General features: G+C 44.7%; 2 protein-coding genes across 3 annotated transcripts; one reads left to right on the top strand and one right to left on the bottom strand.

Annotated features, from left to right (window-relative positions):
* Positions 1 to 22: 22 nt before the first annotated feature.
* tmem98 (transmembrane protein 98) lies at positions 23 to 4,033 on the top strand. Of its 2 annotated transcripts, none has more exons than XM_086055028.1 (7): positions 23 to 108; positions 1,285 to 1,455; positions 1,531 to 1,662; positions 1,740 to 1,773; positions 1,833 to 1,948; positions 2,313 to 2,372; positions 2,639 to 4,033. In XM_086055028.1, the coding sequence occupies exons 2-7, from the start codon at positions 1,325 to 1,327 to the stop codon at positions 2,841 to 2,843; spliced, it is 678 nt and encodes a 225-aa protein (XP_085911154.1). In that variant the 5' UTR covers positions 23 to 108; positions 1,285 to 1,324; the 3' UTR covers positions 2,844 to 4,033. The 2 variants fall into 2 exon arrangements, with proteins under 2 accessions (XP_085911154.1, XP_085911153.1); XM_086055027.1 differs by having other exon boundaries at positions 25 to 165.
* A 1,669-nt stretch (positions 4,034 to 5,702) lies between these two features.
* On the bottom strand, positions 5,703 to 21,380 carry svilc (supervillin c). The gene is made up of 27 exons (XM_086055024.1): positions 19,449 to 21,380; positions 19,121 to 19,249; positions 18,227 to 18,406; positions 18,117 to 18,151; positions 17,284 to 17,345; positions 15,665 to 15,810; positions 14,363 to 14,579; positions 12,820 to 13,220; positions 12,558 to 12,657; positions 12,160 to 12,201; positions 12,024 to 12,086; positions 11,682 to 11,756; positions 11,546 to 11,600; positions 11,387 to 11,467; positions 10,967 to 11,081; positions 10,375 to 10,535; positions 10,194 to 10,292; positions 9,986 to 10,122; positions 9,542 to 9,689; positions 8,806 to 8,951; positions 7,882 to 8,057; positions 7,652 to 7,793; positions 7,190 to 7,567; positions 6,993 to 7,095; positions 6,692 to 6,911; positions 6,454 to 6,587; positions 5,703 to 6,086 (listed from the first exon to the last, which is right to left on the bottom strand). The coding sequence occupies exons 1-27, from the start codon at positions 19,673 to 19,675 to the stop codon at positions 5,842 to 5,844; spliced, it is 4,017 nt and encodes a 1,338-aa protein (XP_085911150.1). The 5' UTR covers positions 19,676 to 21,380; the 3' UTR covers positions 5,703 to 5,841.
* Positions 21,381 to 21,865: the final 485 nt, after the last annotated feature.

Below are 21,865 nucleotides of genomic sequence, written 5' to 3'. Positions count from 1 at the left end.
CGTACCAAAAGTTCTCATTGGCCGACTCTCCTGAGGCGCGTTCATGTGTTTTCGTTGTCTGGAGATGTCGGCGACGTCTCCGCCTTCGCCCTGCTGAAGAACAAGGAGGTGAAATTTATATACTGTTCTGTAGTTTGTTTTCATTTGGGGTGGTGGAATGTTAAGGTAAGTCATTATGTTTTTAGGACTTTTGTGCGGAAAAAAAATATGTGTTTATATTTTTAACAGTTTTGTTTGCAGTGTTTATTGACTGTCTTTGTCTCTTCCATTGTTTTCGAAACACACACACACCCAATTGGAGCAATGCATTTGAAAAAGAAAATAGCCTGCATATTAGGATAAAGTGTTTTTGTTTTATTAATCATTTGAATGTTATACATAATCATAATGGTAAATGACTGGAATTATTATTATTATTATTATTATTATTATTATTATTATACAATCAAAATGGGAGCATGAGTGGTTAACATACTTTATCTGCCTCACAGTTCTGAGGTTCTGGGTTGGAATCCAGGCTCCAGCCTTCCTGTGTGAAAAAGTGGTGTGAAGTAATGCGCAAGTCATGAATTTCTCAGTTTTCAATTTTAAAAAGCGTGTGCCTTTTACCAAGAGAATAATATTTAGTTTTGTTCAGAGAAAAGGCTCCGTATGACACAGGCCACTTAACCCAAAAATAATCAGATTAAAGAATTACAGCATTCCTCAGCAGAGTGTGGTGCCAGGGGGGCGCTTGCATAATTATGGTGAAAAGCAAGAAAATTAATTGTTGTGTTTAAAATGAGACTCCATTTTGTAACAGAATGTCGTTTACAGTGGTAAAGAGGATGAGTGATGATAAAACCATATAGCGAGACTTGGAATGTTGCTTTTTCTTTGGCTTTTTGTGCCACCACTGTAGTTAGGGCACCACTGATGAAAAACAGGAACACGTGTAATAAGAACCATAAAATAGGACAGTGAATTTATCGCCACATTTAAGAAAAGCAATGACACGTGTGATAATAAGTAGGAACAGGAAATGAACTGTCACATATTGGCCACGCCCCAAAAATGTGGAAAACTGAAATGGTTTTCACAGTTTAAAACAACCGACTACTGCAAAGTTCTCAGTCTTGGCACATTTTTGCCAATTATCTTCAAATTAGTCATTTATTTACAAACAAATCTCCAAATTCACTTTAATCACACAACTGTTGCTTTTTGTTTGATTTTTTTTGTCGGAAGCTACCAGCAATGTCATAGAAGAGTCATACATTTTTTAACCTGATGCATCCTCCACAGATGAACTACCGTCCTTAATCCTGACCCACCAGTCGTCGCCATGGAGACGGTGGTGATCGTGGCCATCGGGGTGCTGGCCACCATCTTTTTGGCGTCCTTGGCCGCCCTGGTGGTGGTGTGCCGCCACCGCTACTGCCACCCGCACCACCTGCTGCACCACTTTGATTCCAAGTGGGGGTCTGGACCAGTCATCAGGTACACCTGTCCGTCCAACAAATGATTGACGCGCACTTCCTGCTCCGTCAGGCCCACGGTGGACCTGATCGGCGCCATGGAGACACAGAGCGAGTTGTCCGAGCTGGAGCTGGACGACGTGGTCATCACCAACCCGCACATTGAGGCCATCCTGGAGAACGAGGACTGGATCGAGGACGCCTCGTATGTTTTTAGCATCAGCGTCCATCCGAGGCCGGGTACACCCTGGACCGGTCAAGTTATGTCTTTTCTTTTTACAGCGGATTGGTCTCTCACTGCATCGCTATCCTGAAGGTAATGGAAGACAACTTTGTGGAGTGACAGATGGAAACTAACGTGGTTTTTCTTTGTAGATCTGCCACACGTTGACGGAGAAACTGGTTGCCCTGACGATGGGCTCGGGGGCCAAAGTCAAAGCGCCGGCCAGCCTGGGCGACATCATCACTGTGGCAAAGCGCATCAGCCCCAGGTGATGCATTTCGGCTGGATTACTGCAATTTACTTTATTTTGGAGTCAGCCAGTGCTCCCTCAAGTGTCTCCTGTTGGTCCAAAATGCTGCTCCTCACCTCCTAACGGGAGCGCATAGCTGCAGTTCTGGCCTCCTTTATATGACATTTTTATTCTTTGGCTTTCGACTCGGCATTGTTTTCCTCTTATTGTTTTTATGTTAGTTTTTGTTTTTATATATCAGATTTTTACTTCATGTACTTCACTTTGTATGCAGCTGTGGTTGTTTTTAAAGCGCTCTATATATAAAATGTAGTTGTTTGTTTACCTCTTAGCCACAGCGCTAACAGCTTGGGGGGGGGTGTTTTTTGTTCATCTTTAACAGAGTGGACGACGTGGTACGATCCATGTACCCGCCTTTGGACCCAATCCTGTTGGACGCCAGGTGATAAAATAAATTCTGTAGCTATTATCCTTGTTTTGTCACACCACCACAGAAGGGTAACAATGATAACAAAGAGGGGTGTGATGATAACCACAGTGCAGGAAATTGAAAGTTGTCTATTTTCCCCAAAATTTGTCATAGAAAAATGTGGACTACTGATCCTGTGGGATTAGAGGGAATGTCAACCAAAAAAAAAAAAAAAAAAGTTAGTTGAGAAACATACTAGAAAATAATTTCTATTTTTGACGTTTCTCCCACCATCGCAGGGCGACCGCCCTTCTCCTGTCGGTCAGCCACCTGGTCCTGGTCACCCGCAACGCCTGCCACATGTCGGGCAGCCTGGACTGGATCGACCAATCGCTGCACGCGGCCGAGGGCCACATGGTGGTCCTGAGGGAGGCGGCCCTGGCCTCGGAGCCAGAGCGCGGCGTCCTCAATGGCGCCGAGGGCCAGAGGGAGCACGCCATCTAGACCGCGCCGGGACTTCGGAACTTTGAACGCAGCACCAGCACATCAGGCTTCAAGCATTCATTCTAACCTTAAAACGTTGCTTCAAATCCCAACCCTGTACTGTATTGAAACAATTGCTTGAAACCCCAACACTGACATCTAATCTGATCTTGAAAACCCAATTTAAAACACTAACTCCAATGAAACCCGAATCCTGTTTTGAAACCCCAGCCCTGCCATGAAACCCTTACCCTTCAAATCTTAACGCTGACTTGAACCCCTACTCTAGTCTTGAAACTCCAATTTAAAATTTTAAATCAGGGTTCGGGTTCAGATTTGGGTGTTAAAACAAGATTAATGTTTGAAGCAAAGGTTAAAGGCTTCAAGACAGGGTTACATTTTCAAATTAGGATGATTTGAAACCCTATGGATGATAATAATTTGCTAATTTGAAACCCCAACTGTGGCTTGAAACCCTAATTTCAAACCCTGTCTTGAAACCATCATCATTTGGGTTTCAAAGTAGGGTTAGGGTTTCACATTTTAGGGATATGAAACCCTGACGATGATGAAATAATACTCAGTCATGTAGACCCCAACACCGTCTTTAGCACGAGGCAGAGTCGACAACGACGAGGAATCAAAGTAAAAGTCAATGAGTATTGATCGCTCCGTCTACTTTCTCAACAAATTAAGTCAAAATCCCAAATCCATGAAAGACTTCTCGCAGCGGTCGAAAATCCACTCTCTCACACTGAGGATTAGTCAACTAATCCATGCTCAGAAAAAAAAAGTCCGCCTGTAAAATGACCACCACTAAGCGGGACGGCGGACATTTTGTCAGCATCAATGTGACATTTACAAAAGAAAAAAAAGAAAAAAAAAGATAACATGAAGGATGTGGACAAAACTATTGGGACACGCTATTTCTTGTGGGCAGAATGTGTTGTAATGCTTTTGTCACATGGTACGCTGGAATATTTGAAAACCTCAGCCAATCAAAGATGAAATGTAACAAAATGTGCCATTTATGTCCTTTCTTTTGTTTATTAGATGTTCTTTTCTAAGCACTCACACCACATACAGTAGGTTATCACGTGTATGTATATATAAATGTCCTCTCATATATTCTACCTGTGATTTGTACAGATAAAATGTTTGTTGTACTGTGTCTTGATGGAAAAAGTACATAAAGTTGAGCTACACTTTTACCATGTTATTTGTCCATTTGGCAAACAGGTCCTTTAGTTTCGCTTCAAGTGAGCTCGTTAGCAGCTAGAGTCCTCTCGCTTCAGTTCCAAAGTAGTCTGAAAGGCAATCACAGACATGAGAGTTTTATGGAGCTTAAAAAAATATGTGTAAGTTAACTTGTAACGGTACGCTAAATCACGTTTGGGTTCGGTTAGGTTTTTTTGGAAACTTTGGTTCGGTATATTTTTACTTTGAAAAGATGTCGAGCAAACTGTACTTTCTTTCGAAAAAAATAAATAAAAGCGAACCATTCGGGTGATATTCTAAGAAATGACACCAGAATAAAAAATACACGAACAATAAAGGTCTCTTAATTTAGTAAATTATTAAGACACTGAAATCTTTAAACACTCAGCAGAAAAAGCCTATGACACACCTAAGTATTCAAGTCAAAGACAAGTTGTCATTACAGTACATGTATACACTTTTTGTGAGAAAAAAAAAATACATACAATCGCAGTTACAATTATTGCTAACTACAGCGTATAGTAAAACTCTTTTTATAATGAAAATTTTTTTAAAGTCTTTATGAAATTGTATGCACTTTTTAGGCATTGAAATCTTTGAATGTTCAACAGCATATTGTAACCAATTGGGTTATCTGTGTTGTGGTCGGATTTGAGTGTTGTGATGTTTCCGAGGTTCATGAATGCATCGTACGGCAAGCGAGTGGAGCAGCGGATTAAGAAAAACGTGATAATGAAACTACGTCTGACGGCGTGTTCCTGGAAGAGTAAAAGAGGCTAATACTCTAAATGCATTTTAAAGCTTCTTTTTTTTTTTTTTTTTTTTTTTAATTTACCAGTACTGGTTGAAAAGATTCGTGTCAGGTCTACCTGGAAGTCGTGGTCGGACAGATGGCCTTGTGGGTCCACTCTGTCATGTAAAGGGCTTTGTTCTGATCTTGATCTTGTCTTGGTGAGCTGGGCCAGGGCGTCCTGCACCGAGGTCAGCTTGCCCTGCGGTCATGCAACCGACATCCACATGTTAACGCACGCGGCGAGGATATTCACCAGACCGACGAGCCATACTGTAGATTAAAACCCGTAATATAGACCACAAAAACGAAGGCATAAATGTAAACAGTATCAAATAATACAACTATGAAATCAAATTGCATACCCTGACCTCGGAGCAGCCATTTATTGGATAAGTCTGGCTGGCATTTGCACATCATGAAGAATTAAGTTCAATCAATAAGTCACGAAGGCGAATGAACAGTTGACGCTATCTAGGCATGCACATTTGGTCCGTGCGTTACACGATCACGTCGCCGTTTAGTCTGTCGAGCAGACCTGTGCGAGGGCTGCCTGCTTCGTCTCCCAGCGAGGGAACACGTTAGTGAAGGTCAAAGGCTCGGAGCCCTCCGAGATGAGGTAGGCGTGCGGCGGGCGTCTCGGGTTGACTTCTGCGACAGCGGGCGAGAGAGCGCGAAAGCGAGAGGCACATTTAGCTCCTTCTCAACCACCTCCGCATGGTGCCGCAGCGGTTCACCTTTGCAGTACTGCAGCGCCGTCTCCATGGCGCACTTCCTCTCGGTGTGCCAGCGGTCGGCTTGGTCCTGCGCCGCGCCGCGCTGCCACAAGTACACTTCAAAGCGGTTGTCAAGCAGGAACAGGGCTACGAAAGGGAGAGTCGGAGGCACGCGGGAGGGACGCAAACTGTTAACCTGGAAATTGGAGCATTTTCCCTCCCTTTCAATTAAAGTCAGCAAAGGTACAATTGTCAGATGTCTCTGAAGGATGATCCTGAGCATTTTTTTTTTTTTCTAAACGTTGTGGTCTCTCATGGTTAAGATGTTAAAATTTGCTACGTGTGTACACCCGGGTGGTATCAAAGCGCAGATGGGGCTCTCACCAGGCGGCGGCACCGCATACAGGTTCTCCTGGACGAAGGGCATGGCCGCCGCAGGGCCCGGCGGGCCCGACGGGCCGTGCAGCTCCTCGGCCCGAAAGCTGCCGGAGGAGGCGCTCAGGTGGAAGAGGCGTGGTGTGAAGTTATATTTACCTGGATCTGGCGGACAGCAAGTGTTTGGGCTTCATGAAACGTTACGCCAAAAATGGGGTGATAGAGTAACTTACTGACGGAATTATATAGTGATGTAATTGAATGACTAGAGTAATATTACGGTAATTTTGTAAAAATATACAGTGGTGCCTTACAAAGTTGAACACAAAACCTTGCATCTCAAATCATCTTTTCCCATTGAGATGAATTCTTAAACTTAACGTTTTAATGATACGGTAACATGGTGACTTATGGTGAAGTATAGTAACTTGAAGGGGGTTTGAAGTTGTATAACTGTTAGCAAATATGAAAACAAGTAACGTAGTTAATAATGTGACTGACATAACCCTTTGTTGATGTAGTGATGCCGTACCTTGTAGCATGCAGTCATAGGCCTTCCTGTCCATGCGTCCCAGAGCCGCCCAGAAGTCAGCTGGCTCTGAACCTTCCTCTACTACCTGGATCTTCACCCGACTGCTTTTACTAAGACTCAATTCTGCCGGACACCTGATACACAAGCACGCGACCGCTCATCAAACCTCTGCCAAGGCCTGACAACTTTAAACAAGTCCGCCAAGACGCGCTTGACCGAGGGAGAAAATGAAAGTCACCCCTGAGTGAGGCGCTCTGCCGCCCTCTTGGCGACCTCCCGGCAGCTCGCCAGAGCTTTACAGCCGGTCCACAGGTACAGCGCCGCCTGCTGGCCGTTGATCAGAACAAGCGAGCCTCTGGAGCGCAGCGAGCCGCAGCGGCATTCCACCTCCAGCAGCGAGCCCTCGTCGGGGAGCTCCCCTCGAACGGCAAACAGGCGCCACGTGCCCGCTTGCTCCGCTACAAAACAAACACATTGAAATGCAATCGATCACTTAAGAATCAAATAAGAGGCTACTTTATATATTCAATTTGCAGCACCTGCATGGGAAGAGGAGGCCTCCCTGTGGCCTTTATGAATGACCAAACCTCCTTTGAAGAGTTGCAGGAAAGTTGGAGGCTCACTTCCTTCATGAACCACAACCTTCAGCAACAACACAACATTTTACACCATGTAGTTTGTGACAGAGAGAAAAGAGCCTACACAAATCGAAAAAGGGCAGAGGTAGTTGTGTTACCTGTGATTCTTGATTGTTGTTGATCCCTATAGAGAGGAAAGCAGCAGTGTCCCGCCCACTCACGTTGGAGTGACGTCCTCGCCACAGGAAAAAAGCTGTGCCGTCTTCACCGCGGTCCCCGGCACGGTACGTCCAGCGGACCACGTACGAGTCTGCTTCGTGAAGTTGTCCCGCACTCTCCAGGGGGACCTCGCAGTCCTCAAACTCGTGGACGTGCCACGTGTCCACTGCCACGCTAATCAGCCCCGGCGTGGCCAAGGCGACGCCCGCGGCGGCCGGCGTGCTACGGGACGCCCCGGCCGCTGTCGCCTCGCCCGACTCCTGAGCCTCGGCGTCGCAGGGCCTCAAGGGTCCACATGGGGGCGTCACTGAAAGGGACTGTAAGTGGAAAACAACAATGGACAAAAGTGACCGTTGTTGTCAGATTTAATTATCGATTCATAAATGTTCTATACGACCGACCTGTACCATATTTATCGCCACTTCCTCCTCGTCGTCTCCCCTTCTTCCTGTCCAGTCCAAGAACTTATCTTTGAACAGAGCCGTTTCATTGTTTTCCAAGACGACACCAAAGAGAGCCCAGCTGGGACGCCCCTCACCCACCCTGGAAAAATAAACAAAATCAACTCCGTAACACGTAACCTAACCTGCTTGTGTATTTGTGTAACAGCGGGCGGGGCTATCTGTCTTACAGCGGCGTGTCGGCGGCGTTTTGCGTGGGATCCATCGGGTTGACCCGGCAGTTTCTGTAGTCGTAGGCCCCGAGCCACACCTGCCGACTCAGCTGGAGCGCCACCTTCTGACGGTCAGCGGGCACGTCCTTCCCCAGCCAAAGGTACACCTCGCCGCCAAAGTCAAACACAAGTGCCTGGACGCACATGCGCACACGCCGCGCGTCTATTATTCAACAAATATGAAATTTTTTTTTTTCAATTTTATAAAATATTTTTTTTTTAAAAAAGGGGTTCTTGCCAAGGGTTGCATTATAATATTATTGTAAGCCACTTTGATGTACAGTAATACACATTTTATTTAAAGCAACACTGTGTCATGCCATTTTTTGTTGATTATGGCGGCGCTATGTGGACAAAAGCGGTAGTGTTTTGACAAAAGTCAACCAAATTTCCCATGCGCGCCAGTGCGTAGTTTCGTCAAATCCTCAGCTCTCGCTGACCTGCAAGTTGGACTGAATTGCAATTCTATTTCCAGTGGCTGTGTGAAAGATGAATAGCAATGAGGTAATGAATCTAATTTTGTTCAAACAATACTTTTGTCTTTTTGTTTGTTTCGGGGCTTCTGCCATGACACCAATAATAGCGCGTAGACGTTCGAGTTCCTTATAGCGAAAGGAGGAAGTGAGTATGCCATAAAGCAATTCAGGACATTTGCATTTTTTTTTGTGTGTGTCAGGGTTGCTTCCATCCTCCTCAAAGTTGCTAAGTGCGAGTAAAAACGATACGCCCCCCCCCCAAGGCCTTGACAAAAGTCCCATTCAACTACTTGTAAGTCAATGTTTCATCAAAAGAGTTGTGAATTTTTTTTTTTTTATTGAAGTCGATTTCCCGCGCAGTGCTGCTTTAAATGGAAAATCCGGACTAAACAAGGACTAATCAGACCTCATTGGAGTCCAGCAAAGAGACTCTGGGCATGGAGGCCCAGGCTTGCTTGTGGGGCACTAGTCTGTTGTCCAGCATCTTGTAAATACAATTGGACTCCACAACGCCACGCTCGTACTGCTCATCCTCCTCTGCTGCACCAGCTCCTATTTGGAGGCAGCGACACACGCCAAAGTAGGGCTACTTTCTGCTTCACTGAAGAGGATCAGATGTTACAAATGGGCTGCACCATTCTTCATGCAGCGACTCAAAAATAAGTGTGCAGGGTACGATTTTTGTAAAACTTTAGCGTACACAGTTTGTTTGTACAGAGTGCACAAATTGTACTTTTGAGATCAGTGTTGTAAAGGCCATGACGTGCTTTTCTTCACAATTACAGCCTCTATGTTGGAGGCACTGGTAAGCCACGTCTGCCATCTTGTGGTTAACAATGGTGTTACATGTTTCAATGGCTCAGCAACCGTAAACATTTTTTTTTTATGTTGAAATATTAATCAAGGGCCACATGCAGCCCATCAGTTGCCCATTGCTGACTTAGAAACTAGCAACTAACTACATAAATAAACAAAACCGCCAATCAAGATAACCAACTAACAAGCATACAACTTAGTAACAAAATAATGTTATTGTGATTTAATTGACACAAAAAGACAATTAATTCTTGAAAAATATGGAACTTAATCTGGATTTACACCAAATTTTCACGGTCAACCATCCAACTAATTAACCGACCAACCTCTGTAAGGTGTCCTTCCTCCCAGAATGTTCCAGAAGTTTTTGGCTAGGCCGCTGTCACAGTTCAGCCCCTCTTCCAGGTGAACAACACGGGTGGCGTTACAGCCCAGGTCTTTGCGGCTTTGAATGAAAGACGCCAACTCTGAGGCCTGAAATACAAACATCAAATATTCAAGAATGGATAGTTATTCGTATTGGTTTAAGAGAATCTCTCTCGGAATGTTCTGAACGCCTGTAGCCGAGAGATGGAAAGATTTGCGTAATTGTCATGGGTAGCTACTTTAATCCCCCCCCCACTCCCATACAAAAAGGTTTTTAATTGCCTCTACTGTGTATGCCACATGGCTTTGGCCTGTTTAATAGAAGCTCCTCCCCTCACTTCAACACAGTTCTCGCAAAGCACTTCGCAAGCAGCGAATCGCTACTTGGCGGAGGAACGCTGTACTTTGGCTTTCTCTTTGTCGTTGGCCAAATGTCCACTCCACAGGATGCAGTCCTCGGCGGTGACCAGCAGGTAGCAGTCTCCGCTGTTCAAGGAGCTGGCCGAGGGCCGGGCCAGGCGGACCTGGACGCGCTGCCTTCCTGTCGGCACGGACGGCCCTCAGTTCAAAGAGCGGGATGCAGACGCAGACGGAAAGGACGTGTATGCTGACCTTTGACGAAAAGCAGCATGGGGCTGGTGAAGGGTGGATGACGCTCCCGAGGATCTGGGGAGGAGCTAACAGAATTGGCCTTGGAGGAGTTCTTAGAATCTACAGGGTGGACACAAACTTGAGGTGAAATAAACTGGAGACGCCGGAGATTGAAGCAAAAGAGAATCCAGAAAGCACGTACTTTTCTCGGTCTGGATCCTCTCCTCGGTGGAAATGTTGAGGCCCATGAAGTCCTGCCTGACGTCCTCGCGGGCCGCCAGGGCCCGGAGCGGGTTTCGGGATCCTTGGGTACGCCGGGACGGACGCACGGAACGGCGGTGCTCTGCCACCGCTGACGTCAGCCTGCCAACACACCGACAGCAAGCAGACAGTGAGCTCCTACACAAAGATGATCACATCACGCAGCTAATCACCCAGTTTATTGATCATTGGCTGAAAAATGCACCTATTCCCGACTAGCCCGGAATCGCGGTCATTTTCCAGAAACGCCTTAAGATGGAGGAGTCACTAGCGTTGGCCATTGACCAATAGTTGGTTGGCTTGATGGCGAAAAGCAGTGTAATGCAGATACATAAAACACAGTTAAGACTTCCACTAACAACCCTAGCTAAAGGTCCCTCCTCCCTGATATTTAAAGTTGTTAATCTCACAGTGGAGATGTCTTCCCTGACACCAATGACAAAATTACTCTGCTCTATTATTGGCCATTTTTTGCTATTCGCGTTGGGGCTTTAGTCTCACAGTTCACTGTACTGTGTATTTTACTTGCTCACATGGTGGTGTTGGTCTGGCAGAAAGGGTCCAAGTCTTGCCCCGTCTCTGAGGAGGCCCCACAGGGTGGGCCGGTGCACAAACCATTCTCAGGTGTCACCTCCTCCCGTTTAAGTGCTGAGGGCAGAGCACCAAATGTTTACTCCGCACACGCTGAAGCCACACATACACAAGTATATTTCGGGCCAGGGAACAGTCGCCCATTTTGCTTTGAAACAGACATTTTCCGCTCATTTTGCTCATCCCAACTGGTCATACTTCTACAGACTCCTCAGGTGTTCATCCCAACTAAATTTGAAACTTCTGGTTTTCACTATGCTTTGTAGGCGAAACATTGTTGGACTCATTTTCTCCACTATTGTATAAGAATAAAAAAAACATTGTAAAAAAAAAAAAAACGTGTGGTGGTCATCCGCTCTCACCTCCAAATGAGCACGTCGGCGCTTCGGTAGATTGATTGCTATGAGAGGTGTTACCGCTGTCTAATTGTGGACATTCGACACCTATAGCAAAGAAGAGAAAAAGATGATCAGGTCCAATGAAGAAAATGTGATTCAGGGAAAGTTTGAATGCCAACTCACTTGTCGTTTCATCTGCCTTGATCAGCTGAGGCTGCTCTTGTTCGTCTTCCTCAACCTGCAGAGTTCAAATCGATATTTGTTAGGATAGGAACAAACCCACCAAACAAAAACATCACATTTTTGTTTTTTGTTTTACCTTCTGTGTCCACTCTGGTGGACTCTGGGTCTTCGTGGGAGTCTCAACCTCTTGTGCCTCGAAGGACTGATTGGTCTGGAATTCAAAGGAGGACGACTTTAGACCAAACGTCTGAGCTCAAAACGGTGGAGCAACACACGTAGACAGACAATACCACAATGCATTTAATCTTTTAGAATCGTTTCTTTACACATTTATGTATGCGTGTTTTGGGGTGGTACTTAGTGTAAAAAGTTAGGGCGTCACTGCTTTACACAAAAGAGTTATTTGTTTCTGTTGATATTGAACACTTTCATTCAACATTGCGGAGGTTACAAATGTAAATAAATACAAAGCCATTACCCGGTTGAAGCACATGACATATTGAGGTGTAGTGCTGGAATAGACAGAGGCATAGACCGGCTCCTGTGAATGGAATAAGGCACGAGATGAAGACACAATAAAATGTCCATGTACTTATTTCTTCATTAATACCCACCCAACACTGAGGTTTTACTACATCTTCTTGATCGTTTTCTCCCTAAAAAAAAAAAAAAAAAATGTACACACATTCAATTCATGGTACAAAAATGGTCAAGGAAGCTTTATTGACATTCTGACTTTTTTTTTCCCCGAGTCATTTGGAAAGAGAGAAGCACTTGAATAAAAATAGGGAACCCTTACATATCTGCGCTCAGCATGCAGGTTAGCCTACTCGCTAATTATTTCCTGAAAAATTCGCCCAACTCGCAGTTTTTGTGCCCGAGCCGAAGCATTGGCAGTAGAGTGGTGCCCTGCGATACGAGTTAATTTTGTTCCATGGCCATGCTCGTAACTCAAAACGCATCTCAAAAAAATCGGAAATCCTCTGACATTGTCCGCACGCGTGCTTCTTACCTTACTAGTGCGGCCGTCGATCATGTGGTTCGCTTGTGCGTCGCCATTCACCGGAGCCACCTGAGCGCATTCTGCCGTATCAGCGACTTCATTATGGTGCCTTTTAAAACAGATCACGCAGAATACAGTACAACATATGACACAATATGCGTTATGTAGATACACTACACGTCACAAATTGGTCAAATTAAATTGTACTTTTTTTCATTGAACAACTGAATTAAATGAACTTTCCCCCCCCCCCCCCGAGACGCCCGCCCACCTGCCGCCGGTGTGTTTGGGCAGCGCAAGCATCGGCGTGCAGGCGATGGTCTCCCGCCTCCCCCGAGCCCTCTGCCTCCATGGGGCGGTCGCCCGTGAGCCGCCGCCCTCCCCCGCCGCCTCCCGCCTCCCGGTCGCCGCATCGCCGTGCAGAACAGCGCCGTTGCGCTGCGCCTGGGAAACGCCGCCGCGCTCCGAGTGGCTCCTCTTGAGGATCCCCCTGAGCCCGGGTTCCGAGTCGCAGCGCTGCATGGCCTGATCTGCGGGCGAGGGGCTGATGTCGGGTTTGGAGCGGGAGAGGCGCAGCTCGCTGGGCTTTAGGTTGACGGACGAGGCCTGTTGCCTGTCACAGAGGTGAGAGGACAGAGACAAGGCGGGGAGCTGCACAGGGCCTTTCTGCAGCTGAACACAAAACAAAGACATTATCGATCGCCGTTATCATTGAAAGTAACACGTTATACAGTACAGCGGTACCTTGACTTACGACCAGTGTTGGCCACAATTGCCTTGAAAAAAGATTTTTAGAAGTAACTCAGTCACATTACAAGTTACATTCAGCAGATACTTCACTTAACACATTTTTTTTTAAAGAAAAATAAAGTCAATCTTTTTGACCTGGCATATTTAACTGTCAATATTGTAATGGCAAAATTCAACATTTATAATGTACATTTTTTAGAAATATACAAATTAAATTTGGGGGCCCCTGACATTAGTTACAGGTCTGCTTCACACAGCCTTGTGGGACATTCTCTTTAAAGGGGAAATCAACCCAAACATATTTTTTCAAGAATATGTTCCCAGCAGGCTCACTAGTTGAAACACGGCATTCTGATTGCATGAGTTAAGCAGCAAAATGCACCCATTTTTAGCCATCTCAGGGGGCGGCCATTTTGTCATTTCTGTCGACTGAAAACGACATCACAACTACTCAGGGCTCAGGTAATGACCAATCACGGCTCAGCTTCAGAAAACAGGTCAGCCGTGATCGGCCCGTTACCTGAGCCCCGTGTAGTTGCGATGTCATTTTCAGTCGACAGAAGTGAGAAAATGGCCGCCCCCGGAGATGGCTAAAAACGAGTGGGTTAACTCTTATTGCACAACGCAACAAACGCAATATTTATCAGAACGCCTTGTTTCAACCAGTGGCCATGCATAGAACATATTCTTGAAAAAAAAAATGTTTGGGTTGACATCCTCGTTAAGCTTGAACGTATACTGCGTTCCTCCAAAATGTGACCAACTGTTTTTAAAGCTAGATGTACCATCTACACCTCAGAGAGTGCGACGTACCTTAATATTTTCGTGTCCCTTGTTTGTTTCGTGCCTTTTACTTGGTAATAGGGTGTTCTCCTGTATTTTATGATTCGTCCACTATTAGTTTTGTCGCTTGCACATGCGTTTCATCACATCACCATAACTGAAATGTAGGCGGTCTTCATTCAACTGCTGTCAAATATGACTCCCTTGTGCACCCCAATGGTGATTGTCTACAATAAGGTGAAGGTAGCACTGTATCATCGGCACTCATTCAACCCGCGTACCAGGCTGACTTCCTCCACCGTGATGGGCTGCGTGCGGTATCGGGCGCCCTTCTGCCGCCGCCTTTCCGGTGCCCCATCGGCGCTCGGCCCCTCAGGGGAGGAGAGTTTGTTAAAAAGAGCCAGCTTCTCGCTCACGCTAAGCTTGCAGCTCTCGTCGGCGGCTTCGGCTGGCTCGCCCTGGGGAGGGTGCGCCTCCTCCGGAGCAGTCGGTGGTAAACTGCAGCCCAAGAATACAACAATCTTGAAGGATAAAGGTTTATAGATAAAGGGTAACACGGATCATAGTCAGATATGTTTTTTTTTTGTTGATTAAGATCGCGTTCATGTGTGTTTGACATCAGTGCGGTCGGAATCTTACAAGAAAGGCAATCCTTGAAGAAAGTGAATTTTCTTTTTTAAGAACAAAGTCATACTTTTTCAAGTAAAAACGGTAATATTTAAGGAAGAAAGTTGTCATCTTTCCATAGAATATGTATTTTATAAGAGGTTACAGATGTATTTTTTAAGAGACGTAATATTACGGAAAGAGGTTTTTTTGGGGGGAGAAATTGACAAGACAATGTTTTTTGTTGTTGTCTGATTTTTGCGAGAAGGAAAGTCTGAATTTTACAAAGAAAAACAAAGAAAGAAAATTGTAGTCTGCATGCAAATAAAAATATGCTCTTTTTTTCCCCAAAAAATGTCAATCTTTACTTTTGGGGAAAAAGTCATAATTTTACAAGAAATTTGGAGAAAATCTTTTCGAGAAAAGTGTTGTAAATATGGAAAAGGTCATTTTTCAAGATTAAATCTCATATAATACATTATATTCAAAAAGTTGTATCTTTTCCATAAATCATTTGTAATATTACAATAAAGAAGCCTTCCTACATTGAGAATATTTTTTTAAGAAATGTATCAACTTAAAAGTTTTTTTTTCAGGAAAGAAAGCTATAGCCTTTCAAGAAAACATCAGGGATTAGAAAAGTCAACATTTTTTGAAAAGGAAAGTTGTAAGAAAAAAGTCACTTTTAGAAAACAATCTAACAAAAAAATGTTATTTGAGAAACCACTGGAATCTTGAGATTTAGATGCGTTTTAAAAAAAGTTTTAATATTACAAAAAATTCTTATGAAGAGAATAAAAGCCTTATTTTTTTCAGAAGTTACAATTTTACGCAATAAAAAAAAAACATTGGAGAAAAAAATACAACTATCTCGAACAAAAAACTTTAATCTCATAAGATTACAGGTTTTTTTCCTAAATATTTTCTGTACTTTTTTTCCTTTTCAATGTGGCCCCCGTGCCTGTAAAGCAGCTCACCTGACAGCCACCATCTCCTCGCAGGTGACTGGCTGCGTGAGGAAGCGATGATCGTTGCCCCGCCGCTGCCTGCGCTCGTGACAGACGCTTCCCGAGCGAGGCTTAAGGAACGCCGAGGCCTCGGGGGCGGCCGTCTTCTCCAGCTCCTGCGTCGAAACACATCACGACCACATGATTAATATTGACAGGTTCTATCGGGAGCTCCTAAAATGTCACGCAGGCGAGCACAAAAATGGTTGTTCTATTTGTAAGGATGTGGGGGGTCGGGGGGAGGAAGCAGCTGGCGGCGAGGCGACGAGCATCACGGCGTGGTAACAGGAGTGGGGCCGTGTTGGATTACTACCGCGGTCCGCTCCGCTAATAATAACCTGGCTGTCGTGGTCGTCAATGGCAACGCAACGCGTGGCGCATTTTCACCTTGGTGGCTACAGCTGAGCGGGAAAACGAGGTGGCGTACGCCGCTTTCGCGGCGGAATTGAGGACAACACCTGTAGGGCCGTTTCAACACCATCGCCGTCCGCAGCGTCGTAAGTGCACGACTGGACGTCAAGATGAGCAGCTGGCGTGACAACTGTCAGCAGATTTCAAGCCGCCATACATCGCAGTAGTTCTTGCATCTACAGTGGTGCCAAACGCATGACCTGCCTTCTTGAGACTTTTATTGCGGTTCTACTCATTATAGACATGTTGACAACGTTCCAATGGTGGCAAATGCAGGTGCAGAAAGTCAAAAAGTTCTAGGCAGCTAAGTTAAACTGGCTTTGGAGGCTGAATTTTCCCAAAAAGTCTAGACTTTGTATTTTCGCCTAAATTATCCTAAAATGTCTGTTCAAACTAAAATAGCTGACTTCCTGTGTTTTGGACTTTTTGGATATTTTTTGTGTGCCTACGTATGACAGACATGCCTATCAAAATTAAACTGACTTTGGAGGCTGACTTTTTTTACTTTGTTATTACTTGCTTTCTTTATTGTGGCAAATCAAACCATCAGTATGTATCATCATCAATATGCTCTGCCCACATGTAATGAAGACAACTCAAATTTCTCCAAATTTAACGTCACCCATCTAATAAGACCGCATTCAAATTTGGTAGCAATCAGACAAAATCTCAAGGACGACTACGTCCTTTAAAAACGACTCTAAAATGTCTGCTTCAAAACAAAATGGATGACTTTCTGTGTCTTATTGGGCCTGGCTGATTTGTGGGTCTGCTTAGTCACATCATCAAATTTTAAGTAGTTAAATTGTGGTTCAAGTTCTATAGCAAATTTAAATTGGCTTCAGGGGCTGGATATTTAAAAAAATTGCAGGGGATGCTGCCAAACCAATATTTTCCCAAGTTTCAATCCAAAATGGCTGCCTTGCTGTGTCCTTTCGGGCATGGCTTCTAGAGACTTTTTTTGTGGGTCTAGTCATGATGGACAATTTCATGCTCCTAAGTGGTGGGATTATTGGACGGCTTTTGTTCTGGGGAGCCGAGTTCATGGAGGATTTAGACTGAAACGCCACAGTCTATTATCTATTAATAAGGCCGTTACAGCACACGAATGCGCTGTCCACAGTGGGGAGTTTATGAATAGAAATGAGTGTCCGCTTTCAGAGACAAAAGTGACTTACTTTAAATAAAGACATCTTGGCCGCCACGCTCATCTGGGCTCTTTCGTCTGTTTTCACATCAGCTGCGGGACAAGGACAACAAAGGTTAAGGCTCAGATTCAACTTGTGTACATCCAATTAACGCGGTACACACTCAGAGGCCTTCATGTTGGATCTCTTGTGGTCTCTACTGAAATTTGAAGCCCCCCCGTTGCAGTTCGTTGTCTTTTCAACATTGCAAACACGGTTTTGTCTCGTAAATCTGTCACCACCGAGCATATATATATATCATGCACCTATAAATATAACTCCATTCATATGACAAAATATCACAAGTGGTACCGAGCTGTGTTTTTCATTTAGCAAGAAATATGGCAAAATGCTCTCTGGAACAAGCTACCTCAAAAGTCAAACAAGACATCAGATCTTGTGGGACTTCAGCTCAGTGAGCAGCTAAAGATGGCGTGGCCAAATTATGGCTCACATACGGCACAATAAATTCTTTATTCTGGCCACCCAGCATTTATATCATCGAGAGTCCTGTAATATTTGTTGCATTGATTTAGCTTTTGTCCCCCCCCCCCCCCATATAGTTGGTTAATTAAATTGTTCATTTGAATGCATCTCACTAATAATTGGTTAACTGATTTATTGTAAATAATAACATTTAAAGTAATAATAAAATGAAAAAAAATACATACACTTTTGGAATTTAATTTTAGAAAGTAATAGCTACATGCAGCATTTCGAATTATTTCATTATTTATTGCCAACTATTTTAATTAATTACCTTAACTTTTCAGTTCGAAAATTGTATTCATGTTTACAAATGCATTATTGATTTTTCTGTTTACCTTCACACGCCTCCTCCTCCTCAGCATGTACCAGCCTAGAAGAGGCCACAATGTCAGGCTGAATGTCGGCGAAGGAATAACTTCACGTTCTTTCCCTGTGCCGCACCTACCCGCCACTCTCTTCCATCTCATTGGCCGTGATGGGCTGGGTCCTGAAGCGCTCGCTGTTTTTACGCGCACCGCCTGGCCCGCCATGGAAGTAACGGCGGGTGCGGCGGCGGGCCCCATCTGACGCCGGCTTTGCCGTCGGATCCAGAGAAGACGCAGCTTGTGGCCCGTCCTCTGCGCACCTAACACACAAACGGATGGAGGACATACAGTCTTAGTCTTGTGACCACCAAGTAGTCAATATTATTATTAGAATATTATTATTGTTTAAGAAAAATAGCTCTATTTTAATTTATAAAAACGTACAGTAACAATATGATTAGATAGCATGTATGATATTTTTGTTTGTTTGTGCATCATAAATTCACTGCGGCTCCTTCTGGTGTGTACGACATGGACACCAGGGGGCAGCATAATAGCTATGCAGACAGAGGAAGAAGAGCTTTACAACTACTGTAAATGACTCTGTAACCTGCGTTAATATTGCTTTTTTTTTTGCAGAGGATAAAGAATGTTTGTGACTATTGTTATGTTGCTTGTCTGTCAGTGTTGCTGCACCGTTTGTGTTGTGTCAAAATCAGTTGCTGAAAGGGTTGTAACATCGCAGCATTGATGCTAATTCCATTAGCTTTTAGCATGATGCTAGTGGACTTACTATATGAGATTACTTCTACAAAATGAGTAATTCACTGTTGTCTGATTTGTTCGACAATAAACGCCAACTGGGAGTGGCATCAAACAGCTTGAAGGCCCTTTGCTGAAGAACCCGTTCACTTTCTGGCAAACTTTTTTGCAATATTTGTGTCTTTGATTTACAGTGGGTCAATTATTTTGCCGCTAGTACAACATGGTTATCCTATTGTTATATGAAGTAAAACTACTGTCACGGTGCTTACACTTTGTCCGGGTCAGCTACGTTTTCCGCTTGCTGCAGAAGAGCACTCCTCAGCTGGCCCACTGACACCCGAGTGCGGAGCTGCTGCACCGGGTGTGCCTCCCCTCCAGCTGGGTCCTGCGAATCCTGCCTGCAGTGTGGAGAAGGTGTTAGCGTGCACAAAAAAAAAAAAAAAAAAAAAAAACACTACGCCACTAGTTCAACCAGTTTTTTTTTACATTGTTACTATGTAAAGCTGGCTCTTTTGTGATTCTACATTGATAAGCATGTTTAGGTGAAGAATATCAAAGCAGTCACCACACACACCACAGGCTTTTTCAATGACTCACCCGGTCATGCAGGTGGACCCCGCGGTAGCGTTTGATCCATTGAGAACACTGTGCGTCTTGCCGTTGACGTTTTGGGAACCGAGGTCTTGCGCCGTCCCGCTGCCGCTGGCCCGTCGGGGGTCCGAAAATTCCTCCGTGTGTCCAAAACGCTCGGCCAGCTCCCGCCTCCTCTCCGCCTTGTAGCGGGCGATGCGCTCCGACCGGGGCTCCAGGACCAGGTCCTCCATGGCGTCCCAGGATGAGTCACTTCAGCTCTAAAACATGTCCATGGAGAAGTTTCGGGGGTCCTACAAGAGGATTAAAGATGAAAGTTCACTGCATCCCACATGTAACCCTCCTCTCTCTCGCGCGCTCTCTATTCTGTAAGCAGAGCCTCAGCAGTGCCAAGCTGGAATCTCCCATTGCATTGAAAGGCAACACCCAACTATCCTCTCTGGGCTCATGACTCTGCAGGTCTTTTCCGCCAAGCCTTGAGTAACTTAATCTAGTGCCTCCTAAACAGCCCCCACCACCATCGTCATCATCTTCCCTCGGTCCGTTTCCAAGAAGGCCAAAATTGGGTAGAAGAACCCAATTTTGTTTATGAGTTCTGATTTCAGCCAATCAGAAGGCCAAAGAAATAGTCACTTTAGGAAAATGTGCAGTGAAAACAATGACGATTGAGAAGTAAGGGGGGGAAATGTTCCTGTGGACAGAGTGGACATAATCCTGAATTATTTATTGTAAAACATGATTAAGTTAGCTGATGTTGCTTTTTACGATTTCTGATTGACTATGAAGTCCTCTGAGGCTCATACCAAATGTATCAACAGAGTATATAATGAGCATTTATGGCAGCCATCTCCAAAATGCGGTCCGGGGGCCAATTGCGGCCCCGTGTTCAAATTTGCCCCCGGCCCACAAGGTCTGGCATAAAATTAATAATGCGTGGCCCGTCAGCACTGTTGACGACACCAGAAGATGGCAGCAGACTAGCTCTGCATCTAAAATATCACCACTCTGAGTCACGTTAGGTGTCAGAGTATATTTCTAAAAGCTGTCCTCGCTGCATGACCCTTGTGTGCCCCTCTCCAGTCCATTTCTAAAATTGAGACTCTAGCAAAGAAAAGAAAAGTTGAGCGGGCCATCACTTCCAGGACAAGTGGAAATTGGCATTTTTTTTTTTTTTTACAGAAATATGAAATATGGAATTCAAAATAAAGTGGCCCAATTTCCGGGAAATCTTATTTCTTGAATCAGTTAGTTGCTGGAACGAAGTATTTGGCAACCATGACATTTTCAACGCTGAAGACCACACCCCAAAAGGTCTTGGACCTCTAAAAAGTACATAAAACTGATAAACTGTTCAAAATATCGACACTAGTTCCTGCAGTCTAAACGCACAACAGTCCTCCAAAAGTTCCTAGATCCGGACTGTATACGACTCCAAACAACCGGGGTTACTGTGTTCAAACATAAACAAACAATGAAAGTTGTATTAAAAACGCTCCTGGTCATAAATAAATATTTCCTTGTAATTTACATGCAAATAAACCTGTTTGATTTGCAACATGTTTCACAGCAACACGATCATAACACCACAAGGGGCTGAGACTTTAATCCACATTATAAATAACAGCGATCCAACACTTGTGTGTGTGTGTGTGTGCGTGTGTTTGTGAGTGTGTGTGAGTGATTCCCCAAACTGGTGCTGTCAGCATTCCTGATATTTTAGCTGCCGTGCAGGAAGCACAATGGAACAAAAGAGGCATGAGCCGCGGACTTAGCACCCTGACCGGCTAAAGCGTCTGTTTGCAGCACAGTTCACAAAATATATAGTCAATACAGAGGATAACAATAATTCATAATGGAAGAGCGAAAGTCAAGAGTGAAAATAATGTGAACCGTGCGCGAGACAGCAAAGGGGGATGTCGACCGGTCGTCATGGAGACGAGGCAGTGAACTCACCTCCTTGCGTGGACGCAGTACAAACCTCAAGCATCCATGGTCGCCTTTAACACGCTCTGTGGTGGGGTTGCACACTATAGGCGAGAGTGGCCAAAATGTCACGTGACAAGCTGGGAGGTGGGGTTGGTGGTCGCCATAGAGGCTCAAAGGGGATAACAGGGGACTAACTTAGTGATGGGAGCCAAACTGCAGTAGCTAACTTCCATAGAAAACAGGCTCTAATCAATACAATTTTACCCAACGGTCGACAAAAAAGCCTCCTTGACAACAACTACATCTCTAAACTTCAGCTCGACTAGCCGTTAAATGATTAACTCCATTTCAGGCTATTTCCTGAAGCACCTAAAATGGAGAGGATCATAAAGCATCAACGCTATGGTTCTAGCATCTATGTATGAACTAATGTTACATAAACGACTGTATTAAGCAGGTAAATTATTCAACACAAACAAAGCACCTTCACATGAGGC

The sequence above is a fragment of the Filicampus tigris genome, chromosome 16 (genome assembly GCF_054856515.1).
Source record: "Filicampus tigris isolate MCC_2025a chromosome 16, RoL_Ftig_1.0, whole genome shotgun sequence".
NCBI classification, from domain to species: Eukaryota; Metazoa; Chordata; class Actinopteri; order Syngnathiformes; family Syngnathidae; genus Filicampus; species Filicampus tigris.
Note: the sequence above shows the minus strand (reverse complement) of the source record. Positions and strands in the feature narration are given on the sequence as shown.